Genomic DNA, 13,927 nt, shown 5'->3' with positions numbered 1-13,927 from the left:
CGCTGGAATTAAGTGCTCCTTTACATACATGCTTTAGAAAGCAGCTTCCAAAAATTAGCGTTGAAAAGGGTATTTAAAAGTGTTTTCAGAGACGGCAGAATCAAGCGATCAGAGGATTGGTGAATTTTTCACTGCTAGCCAGCCCTGCAACACTTTACACAGTTTAACAAGAGTTTAACAAGAAAGGAAAGAGTCTTCGGCCAAGAACTAGTGAGACTGAAGCGAACAGAAAGTAACCGCAGAAGAAAAGCGATTTATGAAGTAAAGGGGAAAAAAATTTAATATCTGTAAAGCTCAATAATACTGTAAATAACCTTTTTTTTTAACACTACCGTTCAAAAGATAAAACATTTTATGATGTCTTCGAGGCTGCATTTATTTGATAAAAAATACAGAAAAACAGTAATATTGTGAAATATTATTACAATATGTTTTCTGTTGTAATATATTTTCAAATGTAATGTAATGCAAATGTAATTTTTACTTTACTCCAGTCTTCAGTGTCACATGATCCTTCAAGAATCATTCTAATATGCTTATTTGTGCTTATGTAACTTTTCTTATTATTATCAATGTTGAAAACAGCTGCTTAATATTTTTGTGAAATGTCTTTCATCATTTATCTGCCTTCATGTTGTTCCAAACACGTATGAATTTTCAGTTTTCTGTACAATAACACAAAAGATATTTAATCTTCTTTTGTGTTCCATCGTACAGGGTTGGAACAACATGATAGTGGGTAAATCATAACTAAACATTTGAAGTGAACTATCCCTTTAAGTTTAATTTTTAATGTCGTTATTGAATTTAAAATACATTTTGAGGCCTGGTTAAGTATCAATGTGTCATAAAAAACCTGCAATGGTACTGTATACACAGCTATAGACACTCTAGACCAGCGGAAAGGTGAGTCCGTCGTCTGTTCTGCTGAAACTGGCACATGAAGAATCCACAGAGGAAACTCGGCATGCGTGTGCCACAACTGTTCATATCAAAGTGTGGATGAGAGGTAGATTTGAATCTCTTACTGTTGCTTTCCACCCATGTCTCTTTGGGATTTAAAGTTTGTTATATTAAAAGACGTAAAGAGAGAGCGAGAGAGGCTTCCGCTGTTGTTCCATTTGGCTTCCTAATCCTGCTCTGCCTCGAGCATTCAATTAACTCCTCACCAGCAGATCAAATGACTGGCTAAAAGAGACTGTGACCGAGCCTAAACGCTAATTAATACTTAGGAATCAATGCCCCTCAATACTAAATGTCAAATAACAGTACAAAAGAGAACAGAGGAGCTCAGATGAAAAGCTCACTTTTCTATTACGATGGATATTTATGTTTTTAAGATGAAAACCACAGCCGGCCGGTACAGACACGTGGGCGCGGGCTGAATGTCAGAGGAGACATAATGGGGAAAGAAAAGTGAAAGGTGCTCTGTGCCAGACACTTCAGTGAACAGCTACAGCAGACCCACATTAACAATAATGTGGATTCTATTCCTCTCGCATTTTTCTCTTTTGTTGTCCATTTGTCACTCTCACTCGTTCTTTTTCTCCGGGTGTTACAGGTACGGTGCAGCTACAAGAAAGTGCCATTTAATCTAGGACTCGCTTTATTAGGATCCGTCTCGGCTGATCCAATCACAGGTGAGAAGGATTGTCAATTACCTTTTACAATTACAGTTGGAAACATGCGTTTCAAATGCATCTCCTGAGGCCATTTGTGATCCCATTTCGAGGGAAAGGTTTCTGACTCCATTATGTTACTGTAAGGGATGTAAATAGATTAAAAATCTATATAAAATTAATTGATTAATTAATGCCAAATAATGAATTGTTTTCAGTGATTCATCATGTTAGGTAATTAATTATATATTAAATTCACATTTGTCATCATAAATATAATTTATACACATTAAGTATGGCAATTGAAAGTAAAATGATTAAATATGAAATATTATACATTTATTTATATATATATATATATATATATATATATATATATATATATATATATATAATAGGCCTATTATATTTGTTTATTTTAAAGGACTGCATCAGCAATATTAATATCAATATATTAATATCAATCTCTATTGAATGTATTTTTTAATGAACCTTTTTAAATCACCAATTAAATCAGGGGAAAAAATGGTATCATGAAAATAGCACCCATTATAGATCTAAAATGCCTTTTTCAATCATGAAACTTTAAAGGTATCTAACACCAACCACTGTGTGTGTGTGTTTGTACCTACTTAACTATATTTTGGGGACAAATTTGTACCCAGAAGTGACCAAAACCTGACAAAAATCTCCAAAAACCTCTCTTTCCTCTCATTTAAAATGTAAACATGCAGAAAGTTTTGTGTGATGGGTAGCTTTAGGTGCAGGGTTAGTGTAAGGGGATAGAATATACAGTTTGTACAGTATAAAAACTATTACGTCTATGGAATGTCCCCATTTAGATAGCTAAGTAAATGTGTGTGTGTGTGTGTGTGTGTATGTTTGTGCACCTGTCTAGGGCTGTTCACCCTTTTCAAAAACACTCCATTAGTTGAGAAACCCTCCTGAGCAGGTGTTGTAAATGTGTGTGTGCCTGCGAGAGAGCCTGTGTACGCGTAAGATTGCAGACCTCAGATGTCAGTGTTTGAACCCTGGCACCCCGCTAAGCCTGACTCACCTCAGCACCTCGTTGGGGTTTCCTGACTTGCTGCCTTTCTTGTCAGGTGTGCCGTGGCATCCAGACTTAAGCAGCGTGTGAGGACCCCGATCCAGCATCATTGTGGAGGTTGCCATGGCGATTATGGCTACAGCATCACGCACTCGAGCCTCCAGCCCGTAGTCCCACTCATCGTAGGAAACAGAGATCAAACCTGCAAATAAAGGAAGCGTTTGAAACAGTCATCTGAAATATTACAATAGTTTTTTCAATTCAAACCATCCTTCCATTCTTACCTGTTGGAAAGACGTTGGGTACATTATCTGCATCCCCTGTCACCAGAGATGGTACGATCCAGGTGTAACCGTAACCAGTGAGGCCGACAGAATGTGCCACCTCAAAAATGGTTGTGGCTTCTTCTTTAGTGCAGTACAGTAGTATAACAGGACTTTGGAGCTTCTTCATCTGGTTCTGGATCTTTGAGTCGCCATCGTCGACTGACATGTCCAACAGCAGCACTTCTTCCAGCTCCCAGCCAACAAAACTGTTCTCAACGGTACTCCGGATCTGGAAGGTAGCAAAAAAAGACAGAGAAAGATGAAAAAAAAAAAAAAAAAAACGGCATGTCCTGTAACACCGTCCTGCTGCCTCCAGATCTCCCAAAACTGTTCGCTTTTGTTCTTTAGATATATTAAGAGGAGAGAGAGTTAAAAGAGAAAATAGGCAAAAAGACAAAGAGGGAGTGAAAGTTGAAGCAAATATTTTTATTTAAAGGAATAATGAAAACACTAATCGTAAAAAATTCCCATCATGCACTTCTTCCAGATACCGGCCTTGCAAATGTTTCTCTTTTTTGATCTCTATAATTTGTAAAGACGCAAACCTATCCCACATTTGAAAATGCACAGAACTACTCTGAAGAGACAGAGAGAAATTAAACTGCATTTCCTCAAAACAAATTGTTCAAACACAAGTTCAGAGATGCTTTTCATTCGAATCAACCGCAGTCAGAACTAGATGAAATTATTGCACCCACAATTCTGATGATGCATATTACTGTATCGCCCAATATTTGAAGCCAATTTGACAGACTTGCAAATTGCCCTGACAGTATCATTACACACATATATGCAGTCAAGTGTAGTGTGAGCATCCAGTACCACAGAGGTGGAAATATCCTTATACAGTGAGGAAAATAAGTATTTGAACACCCTGCTATTTTGCAAGTTCTCCCACTTAGAAATCATGGAGGGGTCTGAAATTGTCATCGTAGGTGCATGTCCACTGTGAGAGACATAATCTAAAAAAAAAAAATCCAGAAATCACAATGTATGATTTTTTAACTATTTATTTGTATGATACAGCTGCAAATAAGTATTTGAACACCTGAGAAAATCAATGTTAATATTTTGTACAGTAGCCTTTGTTTGCAATTACAGAGGTCAAACGTTTCCTGTAGTTTTTCACCAGGTTTGCACACACTGCAGGAGGGATTTTTGCCCACTCCTCCACACAGATCTTCTCTAGATCAGTCAGGTTTCTGGGCTGTCGCTGAGAAACACGGAGTTTGAGCTCCCTCCAAAGATTCTCTATTGGGTTTAGGTCTGGAGACTGGCTAGGCCACGCCAGAACCTTGATATGCTTCTTACAGAGCCACTCCTTGGTTATCCTGGCTGTGTGCTTCAGGTCATTGTCATGTTGGAAGACCCAGCCTCGACCCATCTTCAATGCTCTAACTGAGGGAAGGAGGTTGTACCCCAAAATCTCGCAATACATGGCCCCGGTCATCCTCTCCTTAATACAGTGCAGTCGCCCTGTCCCATGTGCAGAAAAACACCCCCAAAGCATGATGCTACCACCCCCATGCTTCACAGTAGGGATGGTGTTCTTGGGATGGTACTCATCATTCTTCTTCCTCCAAACACGTTTAGTGGAATTATGACCAAAAAGTTCTATTTTGGTCTCATCTGACCACATGACTTTCTCCCATGACTCCTCTGGATCATCCAAATGGTCATTGGCAAACTTAAGACGGGCCTTGACATGTGCTGGTTTAAGCAGGGGAACCTTCCGTGCCATGCATGATTTCAAACCATGACGTCTTAGTGTATTACCAACAGTAACCTTGGAAACGGTGGTCCCAGCTCTTTTCAGGTCATTGACCAGCTCCTCCCGTGTAGTTCTGGGCTGATTTCTCACCTTTCTTAGGATCATTGAGACCCCACGAGGTGAGATCTTGCATGGAGCCCCAGTCCGAGGGAGATTGACAGTCATGTTTAGCTTCTTCCATTTTCTAATGATTGCTCCAACAGTGGACCTTTTTTCACCAAGCTGCTTGTGGAGCCCTTTCCAGCCTTGTGGAGGTGTACAATTTTGTCTCTAGTGTCTTTGGACAGCTCTTTGGTCTTGGCCATGTTAGTAGTTGGATTCTTACTGATTGTATGGGGTGGACAGGTGTCTTTATGCAGCTAACGACCTCAAACAGGTGCATCTAATTTAGGATAATAAATGGAGTGGAGGTGGACATTTTAAAGGCAGACTAACAGGTCTTTGAGGGTCAGAATTCTAGCTGATAGACAGGTGTTCAAATACTTATTTGCAGCTGTATCATACAAATAAATAGTTAAAAAATCATATATTGTGATTTCTGGATTTTTTTTTTAGATTATGTCTCTCACAGTGGACATGCACCTACGATGACAATTTCAGACCCCTCCATGATTTCCAAGTGGGAGAACTTGCAAAATAGCAGGGTGTTCAAATACTTATTTTCCTCACTGTAAATGTTATATTATGTATACTATTTTAAGAAATATAATAACAGTTTAAAAAAAAAAGTTTTTAATATATTTTAATATTTTATAGTTTTGATTTTAGTTAACAAAAACAACACTTGTTCATATTATAGATGGACCGATATAAAACTTCTGGTCAGCACTGATAAGCGGATGATTATTTTTTTTATCTGAAGGCCAATAACCAAAAAAAAGGTCAATCTTAAAATTCTATACAATTTAGTCCAAATAAAATCAACTAAAACTTCACTAATTTTTTTAAAACACAACAAGTGAATTTTTGCATCACAACATTATAATGTACAATATGAAAATAGAGATTTTTTTTTTAAACAAACAGTTTGATAAAGATTAGTTCTGATGAGTGATTGTTAGATGACAACAAAGGTAATATAAGTAAAAACAGGAGAATTAAATATCCAGTATCGACCATTAACGAATCTGATAACTGATATGGTCCTGACACATTGCGAATTCTGAATTTCCAAACCGAAGTATTTCCATGGTCATTAACAAAGCGCAAAGTAAGAGAAGATAAATAGTGCAGGTACTGCGGCAACCCAGGATATTGCAGAAGATGAAGGGCCACAAATAGGAGGCACTAGACAACAGATGTCAGTGTGACTGAAGAGGAGAGTACCAGCATTGGACACAGTTTGTCCAAGCATTTGGAATCACCTGAACCATTGTTCTTCCCTCAACAGACAACACAAAAACCTGGCACTGGTCTCTCTGGAAGAACAACAAAAGCCTGCCTGCTATACACCTGCAAAAACATCAAGAGCCTGCTGGTTGAGCCTCCTCAATAAGCGGAGCATCCTCTGGACTTCTACTGGGCTCTGCTTGCATTGCCCTGAGGTTGCTCCTGATTTGGGGAATGACTGAAAGTACGGTAAAAATCAAAGAACACAATCCTAACCGTTGCACTGTGTATTTAAGAGCTCTATCCACACCACTGTGTGCCAGATATGAATTTAGGAGTGCCTCCGAAGGCAGCATTTGTCAGTTTTCGGACGCAGCCCATATCTAAGCAGATGCATATGTAAAATAATGCGATCATCATTCAACATTAAACAGCATATAAATCAAACCTGCATAATGTTGCTAAATGAAATGTCGACCCAGGACAAGCAATAGGATTGTGAAGCTTTGGGGGTGTCGATGAACTCGATCTACTCAATTTCCATCTATGTTTTGATCATCGTTCTGATCCGATCCTATCCGATATGGATGTAATTTTCTCAGTTTTTTTTGCTCAAAATGTTTGTTCTTTTTCATATTCATATTTATTTCATATTTAAGTGATGATAAAAAAGAAAGGCTTTCTTTTGGCATATTGCATGTTCAGATATTCATACAACAAAATATTCTGGCGGGGAATAAATGTGACATTTATTACAATGGGTTTATGTGAAGATTGTTTTAAGTTCACTTAAATTAAAAGTTGTTATATATTTTTAAAACCCATTAAATGTTAAAAGATTATTCAGTTATTCAAATGGCCTTCATTCTGACCTTCATTCATAGTGCTTAGTAAAAAGATGCAATTAAACAAATATTTATAATATACTGTCTTTATGTTGTTTCTACATTATTTTGAAGATTCAATGTGAAAGTTTTACAACAAAAATGTATTAAAAACTTAAATGTTAGATGCGATTTATCACAATTATTTAGTTAATTTTTTTAATCGACTGACAGCACTAGTTATTTTATTTGATTTATTTCAGCTTTATTTCAATTAACAAAATGTTTTGAATAGTTAACAACAATAACCTCTGCTCTAAAGAGGCTAGCAAGAATTAAAAGGGTCAACGCTACTATCATAGGGCTTGTACACAAGTCTAAAGGCATAAATTGTGTGAGAGTGATGAATGAACAGAACGATGGTCACAGGCAAAATTCCACTAGTCATCATTTACTCACCCTCATTTCATTCTAAACACGTATGACTTTCTATCTTGCATGCAGCCTTTTTTTCTGCTGTCACATGGCTTGAGAATGATATAAGAGTCAGCAAATGATGACGAAATGATGCTAATTTTTGAGTGAACTATGCCTTTAAATCAGAAATGATAAAACAAAATTGGAGAGGAGTTCCTGTAGGAGCAACGTATACTGAAGATAGGGGAGAGGACGGGTACATTAGTTTTGACAGGAGCCCCAGCGTACAGAAGACAGAGGAGAGGAAGAGGGCATTAGTTGAGACAGGAGCATTGGCAAACTCCTGATGATGAAAGAGGCTCGAGCTGGAGCGGCTGGCTCCCCAGCGGGAGTCACAACGCCGGGATTAGGGTGTGAACCCAACCAGCTAGAGTCTCCAGAATTACGGGCAGTGAAGCAAACACCAGTACGGTCTGGGGTTTCACAAGATCCCAATCTCATTTTGGCCAAAACGTTTTAGCTCTGGATAGGTGCCTATTTATACAACCTGATGATGCATTTCAATGATTTGATAAACAAGACTAGGTTCTGCTGAATGGAATGTTTGTCGGGATTATGAACGTGCTTTAATCAGAAATACAATTGACCACTCAAAACACACTAGAAATCCCCTATAGCGACCCCTGGTATCCACCCAGGACACCCTTGCAACCACATTGCGATATGCTAAAAACCACGCAGAACACCTTAGCAACCACATAGCAATGCTGTTCTGCACCACAATTTCCTTTAGAAATAAAATCTAGAGAAACACTGTGTTAAAATGTCAGTTAAAACATAACCAAAAATATAAATAAATGTAATAATAATAATAATAAAATAATATGAATAATAATAATGACAACATACACACCCACTACTGTTCAAAGCTTTGGGGTCAATACTTTTTTCATATTATTTTTTATAACATTGTCATCTTTTTTAAAGAAATTAATTATTTTATTCAGCAAGGATGCATTAAATTGACCAAAAGTGACAGTAAAGGTTTTTATAATGATTCAAAAGATTTATATTTCAAATAAATACTTTACATTCATCAAAGAATAAAATGGAAAAAAAATATTAAGCAATAATTTTCAATATTGATAATAATAAGAAATTATTCTTGAGCTGAATGATTTCTGAAGGATCATGTGACACTGAAGACTGGAGTAATAATGCTGAAAATTCAGCTTTGTATCACAGGAATAAATTAAATTTTAAAGTATATTCAAATAGAAAACAGTTATTTTAAATTGTAATAATATTTCACAATTTGACTGTATTTTTGATCAAATACATGCAGCCTTGGTGAGCCACAGAGACTTTGCAAAAATCTTTCCAACCCCAAACTTGTATGTATATTTATATGTACATGTATATATATACACTATACACTATATATATATATATATATATATGTTCAATGAGTTACTGCAGTCTTCTAAGCTTTGCATGAAATGACACCCGAACTGAACTGACATCACAACTCATTGTTTTATTTTCAAGATGACTTGAATCAAGCACATAGATAGGCTTGGATGAAGACCGAAAAATGTTGAAAGATTTCTCACCCGATTTACAAAGTCCTGGTATCCAGGATAGTAGGTGGTGACGATGGAGAATATGTACCAGTCATATTCCTCCATTATGTTAAGCATGACAGAGGCTTGCTGCTCTATAGAGGGACCAAACTGGAAGAACATGGAATGGTCATCCTGCAAGAAATAAAGAAACAAATGCATGAGAAAACAGAAGAATCACATCATAATATGGCATCAGTAGGTTATAGTTATATAACAATTTAACCAAGCTCAAATTCATGTTGTATTCTTCTTGCCATCCATTACAAGCACAAACCGACAAATGAAAATGTAGGTTTCTTAGTATACGTACATTAGTTGGGGACACCTAATATTCAGCAATATTACTGAATTGACTGCATAGAAACTATCATGACACTTGAACTGAGATGGATGATGACATCACTGTTTTCTGCAGAGCTGCTTTATAGCTCAATTGAACTCATTTCACAATTGATGAACTTTACACGGTTATTGAACTAAATCACCACTGAACTGACTTCAACTGAATAATGATACTATTGTCTTTTTTTAGAGCTTTTAGAGAATTTATCATTATTTTCCTGTTTATCACTGTAAAGCTGCTTTGAAACAATCTGTATTGTATTAAGAGCTATTGTGATTTGACATGACTATCTTTTTTCACTACAGTAACCTGCTAAGGTTTGGATAAAGGAAACAAGGATCAGGTTGAAGAAAGTAATGCTGAGAAAGACGGTATAGAAATATGAACCGACCCCAGCAGCACCGCAGTTCGCCAGATCTAACATCTGCTGCATCAAAGCATGTGAACGAGACACTTTGCTCCGTTAATATCTAAATGACCACTTCACTGAAACAAAATGCTCCATCCCAGGCAGTTTAAATGTCCAAATGTCTGTGGAACATTGGCGATAAATGATTTGTATAAATGCATTTCAAATTCTTATAATACGCATGCCAATGAACTCTTCACATCTAATATGCATACGTGTGTGTGTGAGAGAGAGTGTGTGTGTGTGTGTGTGTGTAAGCTGTCAATGGCAAATAAGCCAAAACGTTTTAAAGCTATGCACACATGTACGACAGTGCACATGAATGCATGCACATTGATGTATTGGTCTGTACAGGCCTGTAAATTATTGTTCTGTGTGTGTATTCATGTATGAAGTCGGTCGTGGGCGTTTGCCATGTTAGTCATGCCGCATGGCGAAATCTCACAGTCTCTCGGTCTCTCTCTCTCTCTCTTTCAGGTCTCCATACTCTACTCAACATCAAAGCCACTCCCCTGGGGTCTGAGATGGACTGATCCATTACCTTGATTCGGCTTTAATGAGGTAACAACACTGATGGGGCTGTGGGGAGGGGGGGGGGGGGGGGGGGGGGCTTCGGTTGTTAATGTTACAGCTGTAGTTTAATGTTTTAATGTTGTTTATATATTCTTGTTTTGTAGAGTTAACTAAATGTTTAATATTTGCTTGATTTGCCTGTAATGTGTATGTGTGTCTCTGCTCCTTTCATTTTGTGACTTCTATTCATTTGCGTGCCCCTAATATTAATTTCCTGTCTTAATTCCACCTCTTCTCATTTGGAGTTGATCCCATCAGGAGAGGTGGGTCTCCAATCACGGGGTCGTTAAGAGTTTTAGTTTTAACAAATTAACACTTTTATTAAGACTTAAAAATGAAGACTTTTATAATATTACAAAACAATTTTATTTCAAATAAACGCTGTTCTTTTGAACTTTCTTTTACAGTTTTACCGTTTTCAACATTGATAATAATAATAATAAGTATTTCTTGAGCAGCAAATCTGCATATTAGAATGATTTCTGAAGGATCATGTGACACTGAAGACTGGAGTAATGATGCTGAAAAATTAAGCTTTACATCACAGGAAGAAATTAATGTTTAACTTCTGTCCTTGTCAAATTTCATGTTCATTTCACAACAATACAAAACCACTGATATCTAATTAAGAAAAATAATAATAAAAATTGGGCAAAATATCTGTAAATCTGATCTCTTTTCTCTTTTATTTATTTAATAAATAAATAAATATATACAGTATATATATATATATATATATATATATATATATATAACCCTGTTACTATTATATTTTTAACTATAGTTTGCAACAACATACCAGTATTACATTTGCTTTCTAAGAAGAATTTTCAACTGTACATTTAACACACACAGACACACAAATGTATGATATAGGCTACCATGTGTCAGATTTGTTTTGCGGATCATTCCTCCCTAATCCGATGCTCTACACTTCTGCTCCTCACCCCCTCCCTGTCATCAATCTCCCTTGCTCCGCTCTTCCTCTTCATCCATTCTGAGTCTATTCATCTCAAAATGAGCAATCACAGACACATGCACTCCACATGCAAGTGAATTAACGGACTCCAGTTCCTCTGTTTAGCACAATGGAGTGGCGGACCTAGTCATCCACTATACTCAATACAGCCCTGCGCAGGCAGCAGGGAACTAATCCAGACCTAACATACTCTCCTCTCACTACTTTCCTGCCTTCCTCCTCAAAAATGAAGACTAGTGTCCTGCAGAGGCAGTTTACAAGCAAAGTATCTTCAATATTCGAATGAGAGGCAGTGACATAAAATAAGTTCCCCGCTAACTCTTGACTGCTGGGAGGGGATAACAGCTGAGCTCCTGCCATACACGATACCTCACCAGAACAGCATGTCATTGAGAGAGGAAGGAATGAAAAATCAGATGCGTTTAGGAGAGCATGCAACTAAATTCAAGTGATTCATCAGTTGATCTACCATGATGGATTGGATTGATTGGAAATAAGAGGTAACTGGTAGCCAGAAAGCCAAAGAAAAGAGAGTCCACGGCAGTTCTTAGAAAAGAAATGTTAAAAAGCCTTGATTTTAAATTCTGGTTCTGATTACTCTAATGATTTAGATTCCTTAATGGTTTAAATAACAGTTCTTTTAATACTCCGAATGAATTTTTTTGTGCAAAAGACACTGGCATTATCTATGTAATGATGCAGCGGACGAGGAGGGATCCATTTGCAGCTTTATTTAGAGTGGTCAGACAGGCAGGGTAAAACAACAGCAGACAGAACAACGGAGAGAACACAGAGCAGATCGGGGTCACAGGCAGAAGTCAGGGCAGGCAGCAAAAGGCAAAGTCCAATTAACAATCCGGGTAAAGGCAGGCAGAGAACAATCAGGAGTCAAGATACACAGTCCAAGGTCAATAAACGAGAACAGCAAACACAGGAATAAACGCTCAGAAATTGTACGCCGGGGCAATGCAATACTTCGCAGAGAAGTGGAGTGTGGAAGTGGCTTTTATGTGTGTGTGAATGAGGTGCAGGTGTGTGTGTAATCAGTGCAGTGCAGGTGTATGAAGTAATCAGTCCAGGTAGATGCAGGATGGGAAATGTAGTCTGTGAGTGAATATGATAGTCCGGTGTGGAGTGCCCTCTGGTGGCTCTCAAGGGCACTCCAGCTGGTGACCGTTACAATCTATATTTAAACACCAATACTTAAAATTATTTTCATAAAATTCCACTGACAAACCACAGTGCAAATAACCAGTCTGTAACCCCAGTTAGTGTTAGGGCCCTATCATACACACGGCACAATGCAGCGACGGTGCGACAAGTGTTTTTTGCTAGTTTCAACCAGGCACAGTTATCATTTTGTTTAAATAGCAAATGCATTTGCGCCCATTTGTGCGCCCATGGGCGTGCTGGTCTGAAAACGAGTGTGTTCAGGCGCATTGTTGGCGCATTGCTATTTTGAGGTAACTGAAATAGACTGTGCCATTGACCAACAAAAACCTGGTCTAAAGTCTAAAATCAATCTAAAGAGCGCGTTAGAAATATGCGCATATAGGCGGGTGCACAGCGCGCGTAGGCCTACACTTTGCTTATTAAACACATGCAGCAGCACACAAACATTTTTAAATATGAAAAATTAAAGGAATAAAATATAATTATTATTAAAAGATTATCATTGTGTACATAAAGATATGGTGGAATCCGGCTTGTCCCGTAGATGGCCGGTAGAGCAATTCCGTTTCCTCTCTGGAGACGCGTTCAGTCTTTCCGCTTGCAAATTCCGTCATGTAAATAGCGAATCCGCCGTGGCGCGAGCGCAACTGGCTTTTAAAAGGAATGGGAGATGAGACTCTGGCTGGTATATTGCACGTTATGCCCAAAACACAGCCATTACTCATTAAGAGAATAGGAACAACCCCTTAAAGACCATGCCATTTTCCCGTCGTTAAACTAGAAAAAGTGGATTTGGACACGCCCTAAGTGCACTTGCGCCGTGCGCTTTAGACCATGCGCTTGGATTGTTAAAAATAGATTTTGTTCATTCACGATTACAACTTTACCACTCATACACTTTCATTCTGATATGACGCACCATTAGACACCTGCAGTCTATGCTTGCCATGACACATTCTGAGGAAAGCTCTTTTTCCAGAAATATATTAAATTAAAATTAAGTTTTGTATCAGAAGAAGTATCTTGGACAATCATTTTTCTCTATTCAATACTAATTGAAACTCAACCAGAGAGCACCTTCTGTGATTTTCCCTTGCAGCAAGTAGTGCTCCAAAAATCTATTTCTATTTCTTTACACAGACTCAGAGATAGGCCTGAATAATAAAAATTAGATGAGAAAAAGAACAGACACAGAGAATGAATGTAGAAAGAAAGAAATGAAAAGGAGGAAAGACAGCGAGATAAAATAAGAGTTGAGTGTCCAGAATTCTTAATTTGACTTTACTGTAACTTCTGGGTAAAGTTGATGCACCATTACTTCGGTCGCTAAAGACAGATCCTTTCCTCTACAACTGTATTGACAAGATAGTTTAGATTCACCCCTTCAGAACAGCAGTGGCATTAACAGCTCGTGCTGAGCCTCAGAGACTCGCTCTCCAGAAGGTCACTCGCAGCATTAACAGCCTCCACTGCTGCTGGCTTCTTAAGCCT

General features: G+C 37.8%; 1 protein-coding gene across 3 annotated transcripts in view; it reads right to left on the bottom strand.

The window, feature by feature from the left end:
• Positions 1–13,927, bottom strand: part of grin2bb (glutamate receptor, ionotropic, N-methyl D-aspartate 2B-b) — a 100,178-nt gene that overhangs the window by 29,073 nt on the left and 57,178 nt on the right. For all 3 annotated transcript variants that reach the window (XM_084094336.1, XM_084094337.1, XM_084094338.1), the window contains exons 3-5: positions 8,948–9,091; positions 2,952–3,222; positions 2,677–2,869 (exon numbers count right to left, since the gene is read on the bottom strand). In XM_084094336.1, coding sequence (XP_083950462.1) covers positions 2,677–2,869; positions 2,952–3,222; positions 8,948–9,091 — 608 coding nt within the window. The remainder of the gene's footprint in view (positions 1–2,676; positions 2,870–2,951; positions 3,223–8,947; positions 9,092–13,927) is intronic.

This window comes from Abramis brama (assembly GCF_963993115.1).
Source record: "Abramis brama genome assembly, chromosome: 2".
NCBI lineage: Eukaryota > Metazoa > Chordata > Actinopteri > Cypriniformes > Leuciscidae > Abramis > Abramis brama.
The sequence above is the reverse complement of the archived record's forward strand: the minus strand, read 5'-3'. Positions and strand labels throughout refer to the sequence as shown.